The following is a 16,566-nucleotide window of genomic DNA, read 5'->3' on the forward strand; positions in this document are numbered from 1 at the left end:
TTTTTAATATAGCTATAGATATTTATCAATCTACGTAAGTATATATGTAAAATACTTGCCTTTCAGGTTCACATGGAATACTAGTTGTTAATGCAGATTAAATCCATTAAGAAGGGAAGAACTGATTGTCATGATGAAGTGGTCATTTTTGTTGTAGCAAGTTTTCCTACAGAGCATTTTCACTGTGATCTGATCCATCTTTAGCTGATTTAAATAAAAGTTAGTTCTTTGTAAATTGAGATTAGGCACTGAAAAGCCTTTATTCTACTGTTAAAATCCTTTTGTTTGTAATGCTCATAAGTAAATACCTAGTGCACCGAAAGCTGCATGGATACAAGTGTCCACTTACCTGCATTTCCCAACATGATTTAGCTAAATTAAGTGCTACAGTATTGACTCAGACTGTGTATATTGTCACATGTAGTTTGGGATTTTTTCCTGTTAAAAAAAAATGAGCAGCAGATGCATCATGTGGCATTTTACGCAATTTAATCTGCCTCTAACACTCCAGTGCAAGTAACCAGATGAGATGATGTCTTATAAAGCACCCTTATCTCTTTCTGTGCTTCATCTGTCATTTAGTATCTGATTGAAAATTGCTTAACCTTTAGGAAGCATTCATTGGGCCTACACCTGTAGATATTTTTCAAAATTTAAGAGCACAGAGCATTGTATCATTTGTAACTTTCATAGAAAGATTTATCATAAAAGAGATTTTGTTCTTCTAGGAAAGGGAAAAGAGAATAAGAAGCAGTGAGGCTAAGGAAGATAGAGTACTTAGCTGGTTAGGTTTTAGTAGAGAAGAGGTGTCAGACAATGGAATAATGAAGAAAGATGAGTTCAGGTTGGAGAGATTAGCAGAGTAGCCCTTACAGACACCTGAAAGTGACTTTAGATGATGACGGTGCCAAGGAGGATTCAGTTCCTCCTAAGCTGAGGCAGGCAGTCCTGCAGGAGTAAGTTTAGAGAAAGGATAATAAATGGAGTGTGTGGAAATACCGCTGTGTTTTAGGTAATTGGGCATCTATTGCCAGTTCACTGCAAAATTCCTATTCTAGAAACTTGGTTTCTTTAAAGGTATCAGAATGATAAACTTTAAGCGGGGGTGGAGGGAAAAGGTGCTGGAGGGGGTTGCATCAGGGGGAAGAAATCAGAAATCCATTCACTAATTTGTTACTAATTCAGATCTTTCTTTTCTAAGCATTTAAATGTATGGAAAGAGTACTTTCTTATATTTACCACAGGCCAGTTTGCAATATTCTTTTAATTATATTTACAGCGTGTTTTGTGTTCCCCAATGCTATCTGTGAGCATTCTTTTCAGAGCAATACAGATGCATGTGTCTTATATGTGTGCAGAGCATCTAATTCCTTCCTCCCTTATGTATATTAGCTCTCAAATGAGCTTTTCTCATTGACCCTAATGGAAGAACACCGATGGTTGAAGTTACAGGTTCTCTGCAGTGGACTTAAGTTCATATTCAAATCAGTCAGTCTGATCATAGTTACAGTTTACTAGGTAAGGTGAAATTAGCTGGAAAACTGATTTTTTTTGATTCCTGAAAGAAAATACACTACAAGTATGTAAAATAGCAGTACTTGTATTTTCTATGGAACTCTCAAGAGTTGGTTGAAAAAATAAAATCTAATCATAGAAAGTTTGAGAAGAGTTGTAGATTAGTCTCATTCTAAGCCACAGTTGTCTGATACGGATCTGATTTCTTCCATCAGTGAAATTCAGCTCACGTTATCTGAACACAGAAATGCACACTCTGATAGCCTGGTCTGAGCAAGACCATCAGTCACAAAATAAGAAACCATGTTTAAAACACAGGGACACACAGAGAAGCAGTTCAGCAATTCAGCTACCCCTCATTAACATTCAGTTGCTATTTCAGAGGTAGTCCAGATCAATGTGCATAAAATGTTACCATCTGGTATATGTAATCACTGTGCTACACTTCAAAAAGGAATGAGAAAAATAGCTGCCACAATGCTGCAGACCTGTAGATTGTTTGGTTTTTGTTTTTTTTTTTTTAAATAAAAACTGCTCAGTGCCTATAAAATAAACTTTTACTCATTGGTAACGTGTATATTGCAGGAACTAGCATAGTGCTAATTATTAGTAGAATTTATGATTAATAGATGGATCTATATTTTTACACAGTACTTGATTTGGTTTTAAATAAAACAATTTCTCATCCTAAATATTGGACAATTGTGTGGTCTCCACTAAAAATCTGTAGAACTCTGAGAGCAGGAGCTTAAATATCTGGAACTGTAATGAAAGCAGGATACATTTTTCAAATACTTATTTGTTGGTTATTTTCACCCTTCCCTAATCCCCAAAAAGACTGCCTTACACTTGAATGTTACAAACTGTATTGGGTGAAAAATCTAACTGGGGGCTGCACAGATGTAGATTAGTCCTGTTGTCTGATTATTAAAAGACTTTTAAAGACTCCACTGAGAAAAATAAATTCCTGGTGCTCTCAAGCCATTTGCCAGTGTTTAGTGTGTTTCATAGCTTTGATTAATAATTAAGTTTGTATTAGAAGAAAAATCCCAGATGTCATTGTTTTTCATTCTACATTTTGATGGCATAGCACACTTAAATCAACCATGCTGCTCATTGTAATTGCCAGCACGACCTGAACAAAGGAGAAATCCAGTGATACTTCTTGGTCCTGAGTATAGGCACAGATCCACTTGGGATTCTCATTTATTACTGGAGCCCTTCACAGCAAATATGAAACTGTACTTTTGTATAAAAAGCATCAAACAATGGAGGGGGTAGAGAAAGAGCTCCTCTGTAGCACTATGACATACTTTCTAAATTCTATGTAGTATAACCAAATAAACCCACAAAACATTCAATTATGGTTAATCATTGGTGAGTGTATAAAAACAGTCCACATCATTAATTGGAAAAACCAAAGGACAAGAGGTGACTCATTCTGGTGTCTACAGAGCTGATGAGAGGTGTTACTTTCCTGACAGTGTAAAGGCCTGGGATTCCCAGTAAAATTAAATGGAGCCTATATTGCAATTTCACAGTCATTTTTGTTCTTAATTAGCAGTTACATTTTGATAGACAATTTAAATGCTTGTAACAGTTCCTCCTGGTGAAAATGCTTTTGTTGGAAGAAAACCTGACTGGACTATTTATTATTATAAAAGCAATCTCCATTCCTTGCCCTAAAATGGTAATTTTAAACAGTTAGTTTGATAATAGAATTTTGTGCCTAAAACATTCATGAGGCATTGCGGGTTGCCTTGCTAACCCTTCACCGTTGTTGTACAAGAGCCTGTCATACAAGTCTAGCCCTATACCACTGCAGGTTTTCAACAGAATCAGGAGTGTAAATTTTAGACCTGACTGTACCTCACTGAGGAATCTCACCCTTGGTGAACCGGTAGGAAATTTTGGGATCCCACAAGAGTGAAAGGTGGCAATGGTGCCCTCTTTGATTTTTATTATGGATGACAGGAGGGTGAGCCCTTCCCAGCGTGCATCATGTTGAGAGAATGTGGTTCCACTTGTGGTGTTTGTGTCATAATGGAGGTAGGTCAGTGTATTTCCACTCATGTGCTGCAGCTTCTTTGTCTTCCATTTTCTGCTGGAACAAGTGATGTGGAGACAGCCGATATCCAGACCACCGAATTGATCCATTTTTCAAAATGTTGCAGTCATTCTGTTGGAGTTTTTTTGTTTAGTTGTTTTTTGAGGGAGTATTTTGGTTTTTTTACGTAGGAGGGGTATTATGTTAGTTTGTAGAAACACATTCATGGATATGAAGGATGGAGACAGTAATGGAGGGGGGACATGGGAAATTTCTAATCTGGTTTCAGTACCACAAGCACCCCTGTATTTTGTAAGGAGAAGTGAGTGATGGACTTCCAAAGGCTGTTTTGCTTTCTTGCTGGGAGACCTTACAGGCCTCAATATAGGAGCAGTAGGGACTTGGTCAGTGTCTTTCCTCACTCTGAAGAGTATACTTCTAAGAGGCCAAAACCCAGGTCATTCCAAATAAACATTTAATTGTCTTGCCTTTTCATTGGTCCTTTGGCACATAGCACACACAGTCACAGAATCGTTTAGTTGGAAGTGACTTCTTGAGATCATCTGGTCCAATGCCCCTGCTCAAGCAAGGTCACTTTGAGCAGGATGCCCAGGATCACGTCCACTCAGGTTTTGAAAATCTCTAAGGATGGAGACTCCACAACCTGTCTGTGCAACATGTTTGAGTGTTTGATCACTGTCACAGTAAAAAAAAATGTTTTCTTGTATTCAGATTCAATTTCCTATTTTGGAATTTTTGCCTGTTGCTTCTTGTTCTGTTAGTGGACACTAGTGAGAAGAGTCTGGCTCCCTTTTCCTCGTTCCCACCCTTTAGCTATTTATACACATCAGTAAGTTATGTAGCAGGACATCTAGCTGAGTTTCTGTCTCCAGCCACTGTAATGTTCAGCTGTTGGAAACAAGCAGAACAGTTAACCAGGTTAAAAAAAAAAAAAAAAGTTTCTGATTATTTCTGTTCTTCAAGACTTAATTTCCTCTTTAGATGTCCAAAATTAGTTATTCTTCAAAATCCCATAGGCCCTTATGTCAGCTCTGCGGTAGTCCTCGACTGTCCTTCAAAGGCCTTTTGTCTTAACAATATACCCTTCATTTCTAACCTTACGTATAGGAAGGCAACTGATTTGTGATATCCACCTTTTGTCTCTTTTCCTTAAACATCGGTGCTGAGACAACAGAAGATACATTGATGAGCCCATTTTTTCTAAAAATTAAGTAAATCTACAGTAAGTAGACTCTGTCATAATGATCAAGTTTTTAAAGAGAAGTCATCAAATAGGTGAAAAGCTTCAACCAAAACAAGGTTAGAGCTGCAGCATTGTTACAGAATAGGGATTATGTTTGTGTGAAGCTGTTCCCAAGTACTTTAATTGTCAGTTTTTTTACAGGAAGAGAGCAGGACTGGAAAATGTTCCTAGTTGAAAGTTGTTTTGGCTCCTGCCTTTCATACTGGCTCAGTATTTGTAGCACTGGATAGAGATTTTAAGCATGAAGGACGCATTTGCCTGTGAACCCATGCAAAACTAAGTTTTTTGCATTTTTAAAATTAGTAAAGCTGTTCCATCCAGTTATAACCTCTCTATGTAGATGGAGATTCCATGCTCAGCCTTATATCGTATATTTTGCTTTGTCATAAAGGCTTATTTGACAGTTACTGGTCTACAGCTGGCTGTGGTGTTATTTATGAAACTTGCTGTAGGTAAACTATGCAGTCATGTTTCTTGTTGCTCTGTTTTTCCCTTGGTTAAGAGTTTCTTTCCCTGTATCCTTCATCCTTCAAGATTTCTGATCCACTGGCAGCAAAACATTTTAATTTTGCTTTTTCTCTCTACCTGAAAAGAATTTTGTAATCACTTGGGATATTACAAATAACAGCATGTAGTCAGAGCCTGCGCATCAGAAGTAATTAAATTTCAGAGACTTCATGGTGTTCATAAACTGAAGAATTTCTCTTTTGCCAGTTGGGTTTTCAGCAAAGCATCTTAATTAAATTGAAGAGTGGTGGACAGTCCAAGACTGTTTATAAGAGGATAATGTTTCTTATTTCAGAGAAGATGCAAAGCGTGGTTAATTTGTCCTTGTACAGTGCTTTGAGATCCTAGGAGAAGTTTTGTGTGTACTGTTAATACTTGTAATCAGAGATAGAATCCCTTTAGGTTAATAGAGCTGTCCAGACATTAGAAGTATGCATGAATACTCCTGGTGAATGTACTAAGAGTACAACAACAGTAAATGTGTGTAAACAACAACAACACAGTAAATGTATGTAAATACACAAAGATGAACTTTTGAGGAACTGATAACAGAATCAAAAGCAGCTGAAAGGCTTTTCAAAGGCATAGCTGTGACTGCCTGAAATAGCAGTGATTTGTACAGCTTTCCTGTGGTCCTCTCCAGTTGCAGTTTTTTCAAATGTAGCAGCTCACTTTTTATGTTCACATAACCTGAGGGTGTCTTTTTTTCGTGACATTGCATTGACATTGGGGTCGAGCAAAACAACATTTCATAATGGATGAGCTCTGCAAAGGATGAAGTCCTTGTGTGTGTTGTATTTTTGAAATTGAGTTGTTTCAGTGTCAGCCTGTTTCACTTCCTTGAAGTGAGTTTCTGGTGCTCTCGGAGATCGTTTGATGTCTTACTGCTAGAAATTAACTTATTTCTCTCTTCTTTGACCTGCTTGGGTTAGTCTTTTGGGATCCTTGCTCTTCAGCCACACCTGTGCAGGAGGCCTCAATGTGATGGGGTGGTCATAGACTTGGTCACTGGTTTAGAGCATCAGCAGGCTCTGACTTGTCTCATGCTTGCTTTGCTCTCTACATAGGTTAACCTGTGGAAGAGCATATAATATTGGTTGTCTCACTGAGCTACACCCAATCCTTGCACTTGATTCAACAACAGGTAGTCTCACTGATGCGTAAGATTATCAGCAGAAAGGCTGATGGATTGATAATACAAACTGTGCTAATTCCCAGGAGAGACTAGTCATCAGAACAAAAAGCTGTACTGCCTAGGAAGCCCAGCTACCTAAAAACTTGTGCGTGTCTCAGCAGTTGCCATTGTCTCCATGCCTGTCCTACCTCCATCTGCTGCACCCTTCCTATTCTTGGTGTCGGGTGGTGGCAACTTCCCCTGTCACTGGGGAGCTGGGGAAAGTCTTGTAATAGGCTGAGCCATTAGCCACCATTTTCTTTGTGAGTGCCTTACAGGAAACTTGAACTAGACAGCAGCAGCTAAAATGTGGAAAACTCTTGACCAAATAAAGTACTTTTACGGAATTATCAGATGCTTTTCAGGTGGCCTTTTTCCTTTTAATGCATGACAGCATGACCTTGCTACTGCTAATCTCTTTGCTTTTCAACTTGTTCAAAGCATTCACTGTGGTGCCTCATATAGCTTTGTATTTGTGTTTTCTATGCTATAATTATACTGATAATTCAGCTAAGATTAAAGCCTTCTGGAGGTAAGTAGAGCAGAAGCACTTTCTGTGCTATAAACTAATTTTGCTACTTGCCTAGATTCTCACCCCGCCTTGCAGAGCACACATTGCTGAGCTCACTGATGCCACCTGCACTGTGGTCACTTGGTTTATGTCTCAGCCTGGTCCCGCTGCCCCCACGCCTTCGCCTGGGGTGTGATCCACCTTGGTCTTTGGCTTAGAAATCCACCCTCCCTCCAGTGGGGAACTTGCAGCTTGTGCTGCTGCCTCCATGGTACAGTTTCTTCATCTCCTTCCTTCCCCTGAGAACAGTATCCAAGCAGTATCCCCCATCCCCTCCCTTTTTTAAAGTGCTAAATAATGCTACTTGAGAACTTCAGTTTGCCTGGATTTTTTTTTTGAAAGCAAGTGTGAGAAATGTATTAATATTTAATCCAAACAATTTGGAAGAACTTGAAGCTACAATTAGATAGCCACAGCCATCTGTTGTGAGCAGTAGAACAAGAATTTATTTAATAACTTGGAAAGAGAAAAGGGACTGCCAATCACCTATAGATTTGTTCCTTAATAAAGCTTGCACAGTCTCTGCAGAGGGAGATCCAGGTGGTGAAGGAGACACTCCAGACCGTGCTGGTGCAGCTTCAGCCAGCCAGGGAAGCAGGAGAAGAAAAGGCTGGAGACTTCCTCTGTGACAGCTGGTGTCCAGGAAAACAAGACTTGAAGGAATAATGAGCAGAAAGAGCTGGTAGGATGACATTAATTCACAAAGGACTGCTTTTAGTAACTGAATACTGTTTTACCAAGCCTTAGGGATCTCTTCTCTCCCTGCATAACTAATAACTAAATCAATTACGGAGAAACAGAGCCTGGAGGTCTATCATCAGAAGTATTCTACACAGCCTTACATGTTTTGGCACAGATTGGGAAACAGCTTTCAGAGCAGAGCAGCCCCTGTAAATGTGTGGCTTACAAATTGATACATTTCAAGTGAGTCTGCAAAGTTGCTTTTAATGTCAGTGAAATGTTCTCTTGAAGACTCGTAAACAGTATCTGTCTTCCTTACTCATGGATTTTTTTTCTTCCCTGATTTAAAAATGTAGTGTTAAAGCTGGAACATGTAGTATTTCTTGAAAAATAGCTGTAAGAATAATAAGCAGGTTTTTTTTTTTTTTTTCTTTTGGCTTTAACAACTTTCTTACACTGAATGTATTTTCACATTCTGGCCAATAATTAAATGAATAGGATGAAATTTAAACTAACCAAGTTGTTTCAACAGAAATTTGGACCTCATTTACCCTGTAGTATAGAGTAGAGTGGAGGTAACTAACAGCAGCCGCTATAGCAGTAGTTTCACTTGCTTCATTTAGATATTACTATAAGCTTGCTTTAGTATTGCAGGGGTTGTAGAGCACAAAAAAATTACTGTGTTGGTGATTTGCGTTCCTTATATTTAGATATTGTATGAACAATAAATCAGTTAAGTGTCCTTGTAAAGTTTATTACTATTATTATATTACTTTGATCTTCCTTATAAACTTCATAAGCAATGCAGAAATGTTTGCAATAGACATGTGTGTGTATCTATACATACTTAAACATGTCTTTTTATATGAAATAAAAGCAATGCTCAACTGAAGCCAACTAATATAAATGACCTATATTTAGATCATTGTTCAAAGCAGTTAATGCCTTTAGGAATTCATCATGTACTCTTACCTGGATACCAATATGCCTCTACTATCACAAAAAATTCTGTTTCTGCCACTTTTTGCAGAGGGATACTTTTAAAAATAGAAAGTATGTATGTTTGTTTGTTTTTTAAGCCAATAGATGAAGAAAATGTCTTGCAATTCAATACTGTACTTTTTTATACTATTTGTCTGACATTTTTAGAATTACTTTATTCTGCTACTTCAATCACTTTATAGCCACATTGCAATTTTGAATGTCACTGGACTACTAGCCCACTAAGAATGTGTTCCTTTTCTTGCTGTGTTTTAATACTAGTTGAAACTTCTACCTCAATGTTAAATACATAAAGAGGGAGGAAAAAAAAAGTGCCAGGCAGTCTGAGACATACAACAGGATTATAATTGCATCCAGGAGTATATGGTTGTCAAACCAGGGGAGCAGAGCTCAGGTGGTTTCTGTAGTAATCAGATCCTCAGGGTGGAATTACAACCCTGTAATTCAGAACACAGTTGACTTTTCTCATTGTGTAATATATGGGCCAGCATCCATGTTGCGGTAAAGACTTTGGCTCTTCACCTTGTGCGCACTCTGCTACTCTGTTCCCATTCCCAGCCTCAAATGGAGATCTCTTGCTGCTCTGCTTGACAGATTTCTTTCTCCAAGCTTTTTCTGGACAGTCCCTGTTCAATACCTACCTCCCCCTAGTAGATGGGCACTTTCTGAAAGTCCCCCGGACAGATGAGCAAGGCCTTTGTCTCTGGCTCAAGGCAACCTGACAAGCACGGGCAGCACCCTGCAGCACCCCAACATTCAGCCCATGCCTGGGACCTGCTCCCCTGGGACATTCTGGCTGGGCACACATAGCCTGGCTGCCAGAATGCACTCATAGAAACCCACGTGGGCTCAGGTAAATACAAGAGAAAGCACACTGAGAAGACAGATCTCTTTCTTACAGATCTTATTTCCTTAAGGTCTGTAGAAGCTCCTTGTGGGTTGACACCACAGCGGGCCTGGGTACTGAGTTACCAGCTGTGAGCATGTATATGGGACAGCAAGGATGCTCCCAGAGACGATGGCCAGTACCCTAAGGTCGCATGAGGGCGTATGGAGTTTGGTCCTTTGAAGAAGTAATGCCTGCAATGTAAACAGTCAAGGGGCCCTATAGGTGCCTTAGAGACAGGATCAGTCCCATCCAATGCATGAATTCTGCTTCCTTGCAGCAGCAAGGGCTCAACAACAGGGGTAGTAACCAACCATCCCAGGGGCAGAACAGCACCCTCATTCTCACTAGTAAGGTTTCTTGACAACATTTCCATTCAATTAAAAAACCTGTGTGGCTTTTGTGTTTCACAGCTTCAGAGCACCACTGTGTTTTAGTAAAAATTCAACTTATGCAACCACTCTAATAAGACACTAACTCCTGAGGAGAAGGGAAACTGAATCAGTCATCATTCATGTCATATTTTTATCTCTTAACATTTAATTTATACATAAATGGACTACTACTACTACTTTAATTTATTATTCCATTAACTTCACTGTTTGTTGTGGGAAGTTAAAGCCAGTAATCATTCCTTTTCTCAGACATGCTGAATAATAAGCATACTAAAAAAAAAAAAAAAAAGGTATACTAACTATGCAATGTATCAGCTGCCTTTTTTATCTGTAGATAGAAAACTTTCAAATAAAGAGAAGTATGTTTTTAACTAAACCAGTGTCTGTTTATGTTCTGTGCAGTGTACATAATTTTAGAAATTTTATTGGGGAGGAGGAAGGGGGAAATGGAGAAGGGAGGAAGGAGAAACCATGTGTGACTATTGTGCTGTTGACAGCAGTGATTCCTCTGCTTGGGAAATTCTGTGATGCCTTCTGGAAACAGTCTAAAGACACATTCAAGACTAGAGTCTCACAGCAAAATGTAACTATTTTCAGTGTGAAAGGGAGAGAAATACTATGCAGTGAGCTATACGAATAGGTAAAACATGTGCTTGAGTCCTGGCTTGGCTCAGCTGGTCTTGCTGTGCAGCTGCATCCTTCATGCCTGCAGATTAAAATGGAGAAGGGTGGAAGGAAGGGAATTACGACTGTGTACCAGCTACAGCAGTATCTGAGGTCAAAGTCATGCTCTCATACACCTTTGTTGCCATGATGAGAGGTAGCAGAGTACCCGTGGTGTCCCACAGACCATTTTCATTCATGCTTGCTAGGACTGTCACCTCCACAAGGACTGTTCTACCACCTGCAAACATGAATCTCACCAGAAATAAGCCCCTTTCCTGCCAGGGACACATGCTCTCCTTAAGACCCCCAGCCCTCAAAGGTTTGAGGAGTAGAGAGAGGGGCACATAGGCTTTTTGTGCAGAAACTTCAGCCAAAACAATAGAATCGTAGAATCATTTAGGTCGTAAGAGACCTTTAAGATTGAGTCCAACCATAAACGTAACTCTGCTAAGTGCACCAACTAAGCCATGTTCATAATCACCACATCTGCTTGTCTTTTAAATACCTTCAGAGATGGTGACTACCACTTCCTGGGGCAGTCTGTTCCAATGCTTGACAACCCTGTTGGTGAAGAAATTTTTCCTAATACAATCTAAACCTCCCTGTTACAACTTGAGGCCATTTCCTCTTGTCCTATCACTTTTTACTTGGGAAAAGAGACCAGCACCCACCTCACTACAACCTCCTTTCAGGTAGTTGTGGAAACTGATAATGTCTCCCCTGAACCTGCTTTTCCCCAGGCTCCACAACCCCAGTTCCCTCAGCTGTTCCTCATACGACTTGTGCTCTAGGCCTTTCACAAGATCTATTGCTCTTCCAAAGCACATGCAATGGACTGCTCAAGGAGACCTGCAAGATGAGGAAGCAGCTGATGTTGAGTAGTCCATTATGCATGCTTTGGAGTAGTTCATTGTGTTTCATACACATGCACCCCCGCTGCACAAACATATTCTCAAGGGACTAAAGAAGAAAATGAGGAGGGGACAGCACCCCAAATGGTGTTAAACTCCAGCCTAGTATTTCTTTTCACAATCAATTAGTTAATCCGTTCTTTTTAAAGCATGACAGCTCAGGCTTTTGCTTTTATTACTTGTTAAATCAAGATAAGTGAATCTTTTCTAGAGCACTGAAGAAGGCAGTTCAAAAATGGGTCCCAGATAGGCAGTAGTGCTGGAGAGAGCTCCAGGGTAAGATTAGAATAATCCTCATGTATCCTCTTGGTTTGCTATCCTATTAAAAATGAGACTGGGACCAAGAGATTTTTTTTTAGCCTCAGAGATTAGCAAGCTACAAAGAAGCTCTAAAATATTATGCACATGTGGATATTTTTCTGCACTGTTAAGGAAGATAATACAAGTTTCTGGAAAGATATAAAAAAAAAAAAATTAAAAAAAAAAAAAAGAAAGAAAAAATGCCTGTGAATATAGGAGATTCTTTCTAAACCCGAAAAGCAGCCAAGCCAGCAGCCACAGTAAAGCATTTCTCTGAAATTTCTAATGAAGGCTTGATTATGAGGCCTGGGAAAAGAACATCTGGTGTTGAGTGACTAAGGAAATGTCTGAGTTCTTCACATGCATGGCATTCAGTCACTCCTTGTTTTCTTGTCTGGAAGAACAGTGTCTTAGGGAAGGGGGTGTTGGGGCACTGTCAAAGACACAAAGTCAATACATCTTATAATCACCTGGAAAGTTGAACAAATAGTTTATAATAAGCAGCTGTACAGGAATACTAAGTGGACAAAGAGAGAGAATATTAAAATAATCAGAGTCACAGCTAGGAGACACATTGTAAGAGATCTCACTGGAGAAATGGATAATTAAGAGTCCTTTCCACAGTGACAATCCAATTTACAAGGAAAACCACCTCAAAATTATTACTTTTCTGACAATGAGACTGTAAAACACCAAAGGAAGCACCTCTGGGTTTTCTTGCCAAGTCAGCTCAAGATTTTAAGTGTATCAGCTTGATCCCAAAACCTAGAGCTTTGTGCTCACTCTCAGGCTTCCCCGTAGGAGCAGCCCCAGTGCAAGACTGGGGAGCAGCAGCCTGGAGCCCGGCACAGCTCCACCAGTGGGAGCTCCACCAGGACTGTGCAGGGAGTCAGTGTCACAGGGGTCGGGCTGGGGATACCAGGGCTGACCTGTTCCACTCCTAGGGGGCTGGGAAGGGCGGCAGGGACACATTCATCTTACCATTTCTGTGCTCTTCTAGAAACTTAGACGTTTTCTTCTCCTATTGTTTTTGCTTTAAAGTGTATTTGCAGAATGTTCCTCGTGAATCCTCTATGACATGAAATTTAAAAGGACCAGGATTGTATCATTTCTCCTGGCTCAAATACAGCAAGGTGAAGTAATGATACCTATTTGTTCTTAGCTATTTTCTGATGAGTTTGAATCAGTTTACTCCTTTCCTTTCAACAACATGAGTTCCTGAAGCAGCAGCTGACTGGTTGACCAGGCTATTTCCACCACCTAGATGGGCAATGTTGAAGAGCAGGAGCATAGCATTGCCATTCACACACGGCCCTGACAAGTCTTTACAATCACTGCCAATTCCACTGCCCACACAAAGCAAAAGTGGGCAAGGTTTCAGGAAAATAGGTACAAGAACAGTTGGAGATTAGGAAAAACTAACTTCTTTTCAACAGAAGACCAGCAAAGCTCAGTACAAGTAACTTAACCAACTAAAGACCAAAAGGTGACCATCTCATGTCCTTTAGTATTTGCACGGGGAAATATTTCCAATGCCTACTGGCTGTTTCATCTAGCAAAACCCTCCACAATGAAAAAGAAATAAGACATTCATAGCAGGGAAAGTAATTGACGGTTTGGAGCAAGAAACTGTCTCTCAAAATTAAAGCAAGATTGAGATTTTATTATTTTATTTTTTCAGAAATTGTGAAGAAAGCCCTCCTGCATCCCAGATATAACACACCTGATTCAGAAAACACCACAACACAGGTTTGTACAGCCTGCATAATAAGTATCCCTATGAGGAATAGTCACAGTGCTTTACCTTAAATATAGGCATTTTCCTCAATGGCTTTAAAAAAAAAAAAAAAAAAACAAACAAAAACCAAACAACCCACCAACAAAACCAACACAAAGAATAAATGCTTTGATAAATTGTTGTTTAGCTGCAGTTATGAAGTTGGAGGACAGGGCAGCTGAGCATCTGCAAGTTGGAAAAGCCTATTTACCTACTCTCTGATCTTGACCTTAGCTCAAAGGGGCAAGTGAAACCAAACGTTAAGGAAGGGCTTATTGTAAATCTTTCCTGAGATGTCAAGACTGAAGCTATTACAAAATGGTTCAGAGCCTGACTAGGCAGAAGCCTAGGTTTTCAGGCCAAATTTCCTGCCTCCCAGGGGCAGGCAGGTTAAATGGGGCCGGGGGTGCCTTTCACAGAGCAGCCCCAGGCAGGACGGGGTGACACTGGCACCACAACTCAGTGGCCGGGGACCTGAGGCAGCACCCCAGCACTCACCCTGAGCTCCAGCCTAAGAGGCAACACAGCCATTTGCAGCACTGCACAACATCCCCTGCAAAAGAAGAAAACCCAAAGAAACCCAACCAGCACCATAGTCATTGGGCACTGCTTGTCTTGGCTCATGGTGCTGGCATTTGATCAACCTATTGCTGCTTGTTTTCATTAAACAAGAAGGAAAAGGTGAAAAGAGCACCCTGCCTCTCACAGCCATACGTGATTTGTCATTACCAATTTTCTATAATGAGCTGTAGCAAGTGAAACCAGTCTCTCTCCATTAATCCTGACGGGAAATGTTTCTTCTTTGTCTTCCCATCAAGTGCCCCAAATTCTTTCAGAGAATATGTGCTACAGCTGTACCAAACCCCCACCACTCCTTAAAACTTCTCCCTAGCATCGTGAACAGAAGGCAGCAACATAGAACAGCTCTTTCAGCACAGTAATACTCCCTGGTTATGACATGGGAACAGTAAGGCATCGCCAGCTTTATTTCCTCTTTCTACTGTGCATATTTTTTATTATCCCGAATTGGAAATGTAATATTGATTGGGTCTGCTTAAATGTCAATGCTTAATAATCCTATTAAAATAAAGAAGACATTCTGTAGTGGAAAAAAAATGAAGCAGCAATGTTGCCTCCTGAAAGATAAATAAATCACCAGGCCTTGTTAATGTCTCATCTTCTGCCACCTTAGTTTTTGGGCTTTAGAAAGTTCTTCCCAGAAGATATATTAAGGCCAGGGGGACAATAATTCAGAGATTTCTTTATTCACTTTCCCTATCAATTGGTAACAGAGCCTGCTTCTCTTACACAAAAGATACTGGTAAGCTTCAAGTTTTGCCTCTAAAACTGTTAACAGTTACTGAACCATTTACTATGGAAGGTGGTATTTAGCTCTATAAGGTGAATCAATAGGAAAAAATAATCCCAGCTCCTGCGTACAGACAGTCCTCTTCAGCAACCTAGGCAAAGTCAGCTGAAGTCTCATGCTCAGGAGCTCCCAGGGTGCTCATCCGTCCCTCCAGCCAGTCCACTCCTGGGTAAGGGCTCAGGCAGACACGTGTGCTCCACATTCATCCCTTTAGCACCTTAAACATATGGCTTATGTGTGTCCTAAACAGTGCGCGGATTTGAAAGAAAGGAGCAAACTCCATACTGGAATTCAAGGATTTTTTTCCACCCACTGCTAGTCAGCTTTTCATTTCGGCTCTCTTCTTTGATCTCCCTGCACAGCGTCCTGCCCCTGCAGGGGCTGGCACCTTCAGCTCTGAGACACAGGTGGCTGTGGCAGTCCTCACCCCGGCGCTCTGCAGATGTGCCTGGGCATGCACACGCCTCCTCGCACACACGCCCCGTCAAAGGGAATAAACTGAGCCCAGATGCTTCACAGCAGCTCCTTTGGGTTGAAGCCTGCCGAGAGCCTGATGCTCAGGGGAGGCAGGCATGCCTGTTGGGGATTAAGGACCCCCGGAGGTTAGCTCCAAGACAGCTGTTTTCGGCAGTCTTGCACACATCTGCCTCTTCAGAGGTTGAGGCCAGCCAGGCACAGAGTAGAACCGTTTGTCTCTAACCACACGCCCAAAGCGTCTATAAATCTCCCTATCGCTGCAAAAACACTGACAAAACACCACCAGATTGGCAAGAAAGTGTAGTTTCACAGGTTGCAGCAGGAGGCAGAAGGTACATTTTGGGCAGGCAGGGGCTCGCCCCAGCAGTTCCCCTGGAGGAGGAACTGTGTTATCCCGTTGGCACCACGCAGACCTGAGCTACCAAGCTCAGGCTCTGACAGGGGCTTATCAGCTTCAGTAACACATTCACACGCCTTCTTTCCCATCTTTTCAAGGGCAAAGCAAACTCATCTGCCTGGAGATACAACAAAGTCAAAGTCAAGGATAGTCTGGTTCTCCACCTGGCCCTCCTGAAGCTTGTCTGCGTGATCACAGGCTTTCTGCACCTCATGGTACCAGGCTCAGCTAGAGTTGATCTATCAGTCCTGCGTGGCTACTGTGTAGCTCAGTTACTGGTTGTGAAGAACAGAAGAAGAGAACATCTCATACTCGATAGGCAGCTCCAGCCTATCTCAAATATTTAGTAGTGCTGCTCAGTGCTATCCACACTAAAAGGAGATAAAAGGGCAGAGGTCCTTGTCCCCTCAGGGCTTTTAAGAACATCAGTCATTTCAAGGATGTAAACCAAAGTCCCTAGTAAATTTTACTGATGTCCTTACTACAAAAACATTGCAGGCTGGATGGCAAGGCTGTTCACGATGAGCTTTCTAGTTGGTCTTTTTGCACTAATGCTAGGGTGAAATCCATGTGCTTCTAATTCTTGTCAGTCAGGTCTCCTGGCCAGTCTGTGGGAACCCCGTCTGC

General features: G+C 40.9%; 1 protein-coding gene across 1 annotated transcript in view; it reads left to right on the forward strand.

The window, feature by feature from the left end:
• The window catches only part of DISC1 (DISC1 scaffold protein), a 185,945-nt gene extending 175,644 nt beyond the window's left edge, over nucleotides 1–10,301 (forward strand). The window contains exon 13 of the mRNA XM_033009509.2: nucleotides 7,596–10,301. Coding sequence (XP_032865400.1) covers nucleotides 7,596–7,744 — 149 coding nt within the window. The 3' untranslated portion in view covers nucleotides 7,745–10,301. The remainder of the gene's footprint in view (nucleotides 1–7,595) is intronic.
• Nucleotides 10,302–16,566: the final 6,265 nt, after the last annotated feature.

The sequence above is a fragment of the Tyto alba genome, unplaced genomic scaffold (assembly GCF_018691265.1).
Source record: "Tyto alba isolate M040663 unplaced genomic scaffold, T.alba_DEE_v4.0 Super-Scaffold_22, whole genome shotgun sequence".
Classification (NCBI taxonomy): domain Eukaryota; kingdom Metazoa; phylum Chordata; class Aves; order Strigiformes; family Tytonidae; genus Tyto; species Tyto alba.